Below are 10,317 nucleotides of genomic sequence, written 5' to 3' on the forward strand. Positions count from 1 at the left end.
CTCCCATTGATGATAGTTGAGTGATTGACCTACCCGGTTGTACACTTAGCAGTACTCAGTTTACTTAATTTTTTATACTATGTTGAAATTGAAATTTTAACAATATAAGCATTTTATTCTCTTTTCTAAGCCTTGAACAACATTGAAAATAATTTTCATAACTAAATATCAAAAAATCAATGAGTAAGGAGACATTTTTCATGCTGGGGTCTTTTAGACCCCATGTGTCATTTACGAGATTCTTGAGAGGTGTGGCATTTAAGGGTTAAATAATATTAAATCAAATATTAAAAAGAAATATTAATCTAAATGTTGGTTGTTCCAAGAGCATTCTTTGAAAAATATTAACAGTTCGGTATTCTTGAGGATAATTAATATCAATTGTAGAAAGAAACGTGCTAATTACAGGTGCTTAATGATCTTGACCGTGCCAGGTACCTATGTTCTTTGTGATCTCGTGAACTTGCGCTCCTGTAATCCGAATCCTGTTTCTATCTAAAATTATTCGCGGACGACACGTAGGTCAACGGCCCCGGATGGATTCTAGCAATAGATAGTAAAAGAGCGTAATATAGCGCAAACCACTTAACGCAACGGATGATAGGAGATAATTATATTTCACAATTGCACAATTGCGTAGAACATGTAATGTAAAAGAAAGTACTTAAAGCGAGGATAGCACATGAATATGAAACAACATAATTGAAACAACGTTCAACCGTAATGAAATATATCGAGGTTTAAAACATTATACATGGACGTATAAATGATAAAGTATGCGAAATGCATTTAACTAAAATTTCAACTAACTACCGTCTACCACGTACATCACGTGGGCGAAATATTATGTGGAGCAATATTTTTAATAGAAAAAATACACTCTGACATTCTCCAATTAATTGCTTTTAATTTATATTAATATGCACAAATATTTTAAACATATTCATATGAAAGTTTATATAATTTTCACGTAAAATAACACTAGAAATTCAAATCAATTTAAATGATTTTCAGAGAGTTTCAAAGAAATATATCATCGAAATCAAATATTAATTAACTCTGCCTCTAATTTTAACTTGTTTAATTTCAAAAAGTGTATCTTTTTTTAATTTGCGTATAACATAACTTTTTTTATGTTAAATAAAATTTTATAAAAAGTTTCTGTCTGTATAAGCAAGATAATCGTGCGCAGACAATTGTGCGTGACAATGCAAAGGAACATACGTAATAATCCGATTCGTCGCCGCGATTCGTGATTTTAATTCGATATATAAGGATGTGATCATGCTGTAATGTGTTGGATCAAACATACGAAATCTCACAACAGATTCAACATATATCGATAGAAGGGTAATAAGAAGTATTGCACACCCACAAAAGCGAGAGCATCTCCCTTTGAGAGTTAGAATACTACCATCGATTCATCATCTGTCATCAGTGGCGACCAAATAAACTCGGTCTCTTTCCCTAAGATGCAAGTTGATGCTGCCTTTTATCTCTCTTTTCATTTTAGCCTGATTTTACCCTATGTTGCTATGGTGCTTTCTATCCAGTCACCGTCTGCTGCAGAAAATTTCATTAGTCGCGAGATAATCGCACATCGATCATACCATTTTTTTTAAACAGATTAACACGAGGGTTTCCTTCGCGAGAACTTTTCGAACACACCTTGCACAATTTTCGGAAATGTTCACGCACTGTAACTTTATTGCATTTCCGCAAGTTATTTTATATTTATTTCGTTTCTTCTATTTTAAATTATTTTATTTTACTTTTGATTTAGCTGATATTTATTTCTCGCTTTTATGCTTACAATTAATTTCGCTATAGATATGATTAGGATCACGTCACTCTTCCCCCACGCGTAATTGAGTCACTCACGCGAAACGGTTAAAAATTACTGAAGAAAGCTCATATTTCCTGTCGACGAGGAAGACGTCTCTTCCCACTTCCTCAACGCATGTCCTTTTCGATTTTCTCCGGCGCCCCGCGCCTTTATTCGTCATTTGACGCCGATCGAGTGAAAGAGGCAGGGAGAATCACCCGTGTACCGTGCTACCCTTTCCCACAGCATTTGAAAGAGGGTAGCCCCTTTCTCCTCCTTCGCGAGAAACGGGTCAAACGTCGACTCCGATTTACCCTGTCATTCCGGCGAATCCTCTGATTCGCAAGGACACCAACGGACACCACAGCAATTTAATAACCCGTGAAAGATTTATTATCCCGAACCTGCAGGCGGCGTGCAAAACTCTGAAGCCTTCGAGGCCGTTCCTTTAACACACTTTCTTGTATGTGGATCTTTATGATCCTATTAGGCTTCAATATATCAGGATACAGTTTAGGATAATACCCAATGCGCTTTCACAATCCTTCTCAATAATTCGTCAAACTTCGATTAAATCGAGAATTGTCGCAAGTAGTAATTCGTTTTATCACGCCCCTTTATCTGACTTTTCTTCGAACAAAGTGAAAGCGAGATTACTGCCACCAGGTGCTATTATAAATGTCTCCCGCGTACCTTCGACGGCGGCATCGCGACGCCAACTGAGGAACACGTTCGACGTCGGAACTCGGGTCGCTTTGAAACCGGCGCTATTGGCCGCAGGGCCGTACTAACTACATAAAAAACTCGTGAAAAACTTCAAATAAAATTTTCCTACCCCCTTCCCCTTCTCTCTCTCTCTCTCTCTCTCTCTCTCTCTCTCTCTCTCTCTCTCTCTCTCTCTCTCTCTCTCTCTCTCTCTGTCTCTCTCTCTCTGTCTCTCTCTCTCTGTCTCTCTCTCTCTGTCTCTCTCTCTCTGTCTCTCTCTCTCTGTCTCTCTCTCTCTGTCTCTCTCTCTCTGTCTCTCTCTCTCTCTCTCTCTCTCTCTCTCTCTCTCTCTCTCTCTCTACCCCCCTCGCGCTTAATATTTGAGAAAGATTGATATATTTGAAGACGATTTTTTCTTAAACACAATATAAAAAATTTCTTTTTTTTAAACCAATATCTTTGAAATTCACATGATTTAATTATATGAATAATTAAATATATAAACAATAAAGAGAAGATATTGACGCTCGTCTAAAGCAACAGCTATAAGCATATAATTACGGCTAGTATTTTCGAGCAAATTTTAGGCGTTCTAAAAGAAATGTCAAATGACTATTAATTTATTTAATAGTCTTACCGTTTTAACTTCATTTGGTTTTCCTCAGAGCATAATAATATATATCGATTAATAATAAGACATCAAAAAGAATATATAGTGTTGGAGCAGATCATATATATGAAGGAATAACAATCATTGTACTGTAACAATAAATATATAAAGAAGATATAATTTCAAATTTGTTACAATAATTATTAACCACTAGGAAAGTTTGGTACTTCTGTATCCCGTGAACAATATCTTGCCGCTTCACTCATACCACCGTATCGATTTCGACTGGCTTTTTACTCTGACTTTTACAACCGTTTCTGTGCTTCACCAGGATACTGAGAAAAATATTCTTCCTTATTCTTCGCCGTTAGCATTTTAATCGAATATAAGCGACATTATTTTCGCATTTGCATATTTACTTAATATAATTAAAAAGCATTTTCAAAGTGCAAATAAAGAGTGCTTGCATAGAAAAGAATTATCTTGCATAGAAAAGAATTATCTTATATCCGAAAAAAAATAATTAACAAAAATTATAGAAGTAAAAATAATGGAGAAAAATAGCTGGATTATAAATTACTTCATTATTTATTAAAATAATTATAAACAATGCTGTGGAGATGGAAGAGGCAGCAAAAGGTACGAGCAAAGTAAGATTCACCGTAGGGAAAAACTCTGGATTGCGGAGGCGAACATACATGGAAAGTAATTAAGGCTCCTGTTTACTCACTGCAGCCATCTTGGATTGATGACGTCAGAAGCGAGAAAATCATGAAAATATATCATGAAAATTCTTGCGATTTACACTAAAATAAAAATGCTTTTTAATAAAATACCATCTGTAAACGATAAAATAGATTTGTAAAATACACCGAAAATTCCCCTTTTATATGAGTAATCCATATTTGTCGAAGTAACAAGAACGAAAACAAGCCGTTTGACAGCTGTCGAATTGAAATAAGTATTTGCTTGCACATATTAATATAAATCACAATAAAGTGGATATCTTCGTTATATTTTAACACTATCACAATAATTTTAAATGTAAAAACACTGCACTAAAATTAAGAATAACGCTGTAAATCGCAAGGATAATTTTGCTTTGACGTGTCATTTTTCACGTCTTATAGTTCACAGTTTTGCCAGTGTGGCGCTGTCACGCGGAGTTGGCTCGCGAGCCGCGAGCCAGCAGGAGCCTTAAGCGAAGAAACACCAAGGACTACTGAAAAACAACGAAATAAATATGTACAAGGGGGAAAACGCATAAGGAGAATGTGCAGGGAGGATAAGAATAATTATACAATGGAAATATGTAGTAAAACTGAAGAACATCAACATAAGGCAGAAGTTAGAGACCTACTTGCTAAAATAAAACAGGTAACACGAAACTTCAAGATACACACGCTAATAATAGAGGATGGACAAGGATACATAATAACTAAGAAACCGAAGGTTTTTAAACGCTGGAAAAATTACTGTCAATCCCTATTCGAGGTCAAACAGAACTATGTTAGAGAATAGAACTATGTCAAAGAAGAGGATCGGCAACTATACTAATAATAAAATCAGAAGTAAAACTGGCACTCAAGCTGTAACTATGAAAGACAGCGAGTGTTGACGGAATAGTCTCGGAAATGTTTAAAGAACCGATAAAACAAGTGTAGACCTATATTTCCTATATAACAAAATATGGAAATCATATATCCCAGGTAGCAAGCACTCGTCATTTTGACATCAATTGACTCAACGAGTGGCTTATCAAATTTATGTATATTTATATTAATTCATAAGAAAAGGACAAAAACACAATGCTCCAGAAAGTAGGCCTAAAAATCAATCCCTCCAAGATAAAGATGATCAAAAATCACACTCAAAAAAATGAACCTGGATCTAAAGTCATAAATGAAATCGAAGTAGTTAAAGATTTCATATACCTGTCAGTCAAAATATCGAGCATAAGTAGTTATCAAGGGGAAACAAAGCGAAGGATGGCAATAAGCCGAGATGCTGTTGTAAGGCTGATGAAAATATGGAGAAATTGCGGAATAACAAAAGCCACCAATAAAGATAATAAGGATAGTAAGAGCACTCATATTTCCCCCATCGTGATGCATGAAATATAATCGTGGACAGTGAAAATGGCTGACAGAAGACAAATTCAGATCTCTGAAATGTTTATTTGGTGATGGATGTTGAGAATCCCATAGACTGCAAGACGATCGAATGACTCCATTCTAAAGGAACTAAACATCATAAAGAGACCGAATGTTATCGTACAAAAAATCATTATATGGATATAAATATTTTGATCACACCATGAGAAAAGATAAGGATTCGCTGGAAAGACTACCCTAACAGCACGATATATTGCAGCAATATTGCGGATATTACAATTTTTTCGCGGAGTTATGCTTATTTGAAGTTAAGCAAATTTTTGACGTAAATTTTTGTTGCGATAATTTTGTTGCCCAGTTTATATATAAAGGGAAAATAGTATATTGTACAACTAATGGGAAAAGTGGTCGATTCTGAATCAGTGTGAAGTTGGTCGCACTCATTTGGGCTCGACCACTCTTCCCACGAGTTGTTCATACTATTTTTCCTAACAAGAGCGTGAAACAGGCCGCTTTTCGCGCTTGTTTTACAATTTCATTTCTCCACTAGTTGAGAAATGGCTCCATGTTTCAACGCTTACGTCATCATTGCGAAATGGATCGTTTTACTCACTCAAAACAAGCGCGAAAAGCGGCCCATTTCACGCTCGCGTTAGGAAAAAATTATTTTAACTCACATATATATCAATTATATTAATTAAATATATAAACATAAGTCATGGAGCGTGTCAATGTACCAATGTTCGGACAACTGACACATAGGTTACAGCCTAGTATTCGGACATAACTTGTCTCAGTGTCCGACCAATTAGAAAATTAGTATGTTAAAGAAAAATATTGTTATAAATAAATATTTAATGACAAAAAACAGCTCCAAATTGGTGTTTATATACTTAATAATATTTTATTCTTGTCAAAACTTAAACAAATAATTTATTTCATGAAATAGGGCATTTAACCTACAAGTAAAATAAGTTCTCAGCCAGACGGATCGCCCGCTAGTAAAGTACGTGTTCAGAACCTTAAGCCTCATCACCCTTCTGTTCTCGATCTCTAGAGTTACCATATTACCGGAAATGCTAAGTTACGAGGCCAAGCGCTTATGGCCCTATTTTGGCTCCGCCACCGAAAACTGCGGCGATTCATCAATCGGAGGGACCCAGGATTCTGGCCGCAGTGGCAGAAACTCATCACCCAGGACGATTTCTACAGATACTACGCTGCAGCGTCTGTCCATGGAAATTGTTAGTGAAAGATTGTGTTTATATTTGTTTATGCAAAGTTTATCAATGCTTACACTATTTATGAAGAGTTTTATTGATGTTTACACTGTTTAGAAGCACGTTGCAAACACTTGGTTAACCCTCTGTTAAGAAACATTTTATAAGTACTTAGAAAACTATAATGGAAACGTTTGAGACTATTACTACGTTTACGCGAGCGTTACTTCTGTAGTAACTTACGATAATTAATTCACTCGTTTACGTGGAGGAAATTATCGTAATAGTCCAAGAGCCGGCTGCACAAAACCCTCCCTCATCGAACATCCGGCTGAATTTTATTTGAATAATAAATAGCTTTTTTAGTGGTTAACCCTGTGCCGGGTTTTATATGCCCTGAAACTTGACCGAAGTGTTAAAAAAAGGGCCACTTCCGGTATGATTTTTTGAGATGAAACCCCTTCAAAGAACATCCGGCTGAAACTTGTGCCAATCGATTCAGGATGTCAAGCACATTGATAAAAAAATATGCTGCCACCCCCCACCTTGACAGGAACCATGGCAGCAACCCTTAAACGTGACATATTTTCGTACCGTACCTCCCTCACAGAACATCCGATTTTTTTTTTTTTTGAAATGTAGCTCGAACATTCCTGAACATAAAAAAACAATGCTGCCATCGCTGGCCTTGACCAAAATTTTTTGTGCCACCTGTAAGTCGCGCGACTTTTAGCTGCTAATTTGTAACGGGTCAATACTTCCTTCACAGAACATACGATTTTTTTTTGTTGGAAATGTAGCTCGAACATTACTAAACATAAAAAAACAATGCTGCCATCACTGGCCTTGACCAACAATTTTTGTGCCACCCGTAAGTCGCGCGACTTTTGGCTGCCAATTTGTAACGGATCAATACTTCTCTCACAGAACATACGGGTAATCTCTTGCCATGTATTTAAATAGAAAATAGGACAATCTTTGACGAGAACGATCTTAAGAACCGACTAATACCGTCCATACTAGCGCGAAAATTCCCATCGAATATTTTGTGGAAAAAATAGTTTGTGATAAACAAGCTGCGCGTACATTGGTAGAGATATGGAATGAAACAAGGTAAGTTCATATAACATTCACGTATTTTTATTTATTTATTTTTTATTCTTATTTTTTTGTATTTAAAATCTTAAAAGTAAGATATAAAACATAAATATAAATCACGAGATTTTTTTTAATCGCTATTGCTGTTGGAACTATCGACAGTATAGTCCTCGTCGTCACTATCATTATGCTCTATGACTAATTATGCTCTTATGCTCTATGCTCTATGAAGATTCAACTCTTAATGGAGTTGGATCTTCGTGGAACCATAGCTCTACTGGCCCTGGCTGAGGTAATATTTTTCGCCCTAAATTTAATTATTTAAATGATATATAAGTATCAAAGATTACATGACGATAATCGAACCAATTCGTGGTCGTATTGTCTTGGCGATTATAATGGCCTGTAGAGTCGATTAATATTTCCATTGTTGTTTATCAATTAACTGGCGAAATAAAAGTAATTTATTCCATTTATATTTATGTTTTATATCTTATTTTTAAGATTTTAAATACAAAAGAATAAGAATAAAGAATAAATAAATAAAAATACGTGATTGTTATGTGAACTTACCTTGTGCCATTCCATACCTCTACCAATGTACGCGCAGATTGTTTATCACAAACTATTTTTTCCACAAAATATTCGATGGGAATTTTCGCGCTAGTATGGACGGTATTCATAGTCGGTTCTTAAGATCGTTCTCGTCAAAGATTGTCTTATTTTCTATTTAAATACATGGCAAGAGATTACCTGTATGTTCTGTGAGAGAAGTATTGACCCGTTACAAATTGGCAGCCAAAAGTCGCGCGACTTACGGGTGGCACAAAAATTTTTGGTCAAGGCCAGCGATGGCAGCATTGTTTTTTTATGTTTAGTAATGTTCGAGCTACATTTCCAAAAAAAAAAAATCGTATGTTCTGTGAAGGAAGTATTGACCCGTTACAAATTGGCAGCTAAAAGTCGCGCGACTTACAGGTGGCACAAAAATTTTTGGTCAAGGCCAGCGATGGCATTGTTTTTTTATGTTCAGGAATGTTCGAGCTACATTTCCAAAAAAAAAAAAATCGGATGTTCTGTGAGGGAGGTACGGTACGAAAATATGTCACGTTTAAGGGTTGCTGCCATGGTTCTTGTCAAGGTGGGGGGTGGCAGCATATTTTTTTATCAATGTGCTTGACATCCTGAATCGATTGGCACAAGTTTCAGCCGGATGTTCTTTGAGGGGGTTTCATCTCAAAAAATCATACCGGAAGTGGCCCTTTTTTTAACACTTCGGTCAAGTTTCAGGGCATATAAAACCCGGCACAGGGTTAACCACTAAAAAAGCTATCTATTCGAATAAAATTCAGCCGGATGTTCGATGAGGGAGGTTTTTGTGCAGCCGGCTCTCCTACTATAAGTTACTACAAAATCCCGTTTACGCGAAAGAAAATCCCGTTTACGTTATCGCGTAATATATGTTATTATAAACGCCACTTAAACACTTCATAAGAAAAACAGCCGTGAACATCTCATAAACAATTCCATGTTTAAATTTACATCTCATAAACAATTTAATAAATGTTTTAAAGCTCAAATGAAACATCTACAAGCTCAAGCAAACATCTTATAAATATATAATTTTCGCCAGGTTTACCGCAACGTCCAACGTACCGGAAAGTCCAGACCCGGAGGAAGGAACTCCGCATTGTCGCCATACAGACGGAGGAGACAATGCGGTGCCAGGCGACGCAGACCCTGCCCGTCCCGGGAGAAAGGAAGATGATGAGTCCCCGAGAGGCTCGCGAGGAACGGACCAATAGAAGCGGCTGCTGGAACTGTACCGCGGAGTGGCACTTCTACGCCAAGTGCCCCCTTCCCCGTCAAAGGAAATTTTGTTACGGGTGCGAGGAGCAAGGGGTAACCCTCCGAGAGTGCCAGCGTATCGAGAGGCACAACCATTCACCGCCCCTCAGAGGCCCCAGAACCAGCACCAGAGCCGCAGCTAACCAAGACAATCATGAAGGGGAAAGTCTATTACCAAAGATGGCTCCTGTATTACCGTTACCGTTACCGTTACCGTGTAGTCCACAATAAAGAAATACCTAAGATGAACTTGAGTCTAATCCTTATTCTCCTTCCGCTGCACGTATCGGTCTTTTGTGGGTGCTCGTGTGTTGGGTGGCAATCCGGACGAGAAACGGACTGGGGGATGGGAGTTCCCAAAGACTTGAGGGGCAGTAAAAATTTTGTTGGACAAATGAAGTTATGTGAATAGACACCTGAGTGGTCATCGGCGTGCCGGGGCTAATACCCCCTCGGCGTTCGTTTGGGAAGGGGGAGTTGTGACCTTGTGACGTGACAGGGTCGCGTCATAACCCACACGGTAGCTTGGGGTTACCGCTTCGGATAAAATAGCTGCGTTTATTGTAGTGCGAAGTTATGACGTAGCACACTTCCATTAGTGACATCACATTTATTACTTTGTTAGCACTACCAAGTACCTCCCCGAACAGTCTTTGCGCTAAATAGCGTTAATAACGCGCTCCGCAAACGCAACTCCAGTACTTAATATGAAAAACATTTAAGAAATCAGAGTGCACACATTTATAAAATATACACACGCTTACATTTATCGGCTCGTTATGTTTATAATTCGCATGAGAATTTAAAATAGATATGTATTTAAAATTCTATTTTTATGCATTTATACATATAATATATATATATATATATATATATATATATATATATATATATATA

General features: G+C 37.0%; 1 protein-coding gene across 1 annotated transcript in view; it reads left to right on the forward strand.

Annotated features, from left to right (window-relative positions):
- Window positions 1-9,732, forward strand: part of LOC112465723 — a 36,121-nt gene extending 26,389 nt beyond the window's left edge. The window contains exons 2-3 of the mRNA XM_025033429.1: window positions 6,312-6,498; window positions 9,206-9,732. Of these exons, the coding sequence (XP_024889197.1) occupies window positions 6,357-6,498; window positions 9,206-9,651 (588 nt within the window). The 5' untranslated portion in view covers window positions 6,312-6,356 and the 3' untranslated portion in view covers window positions 9,652-9,732. The remainder of the gene's footprint in view (window positions 1-6,311; window positions 6,499-9,205) is intronic.
- The last annotated feature ends 585 nt before the right edge of the window (window positions 9,733-10,317 follow it).

The sequence above is a fragment of the Temnothorax curvispinosus genome, unplaced genomic scaffold, assembly GCF_003070985.1.
Source record: "Temnothorax curvispinosus isolate PA1 unplaced genomic scaffold, ASM307098v1 QBEX01015436.1, whole genome shotgun sequence".
Taxonomy (NCBI): domain Eukaryota; kingdom Metazoa; phylum Arthropoda; class Insecta; order Hymenoptera; family Formicidae; genus Temnothorax; species Temnothorax curvispinosus.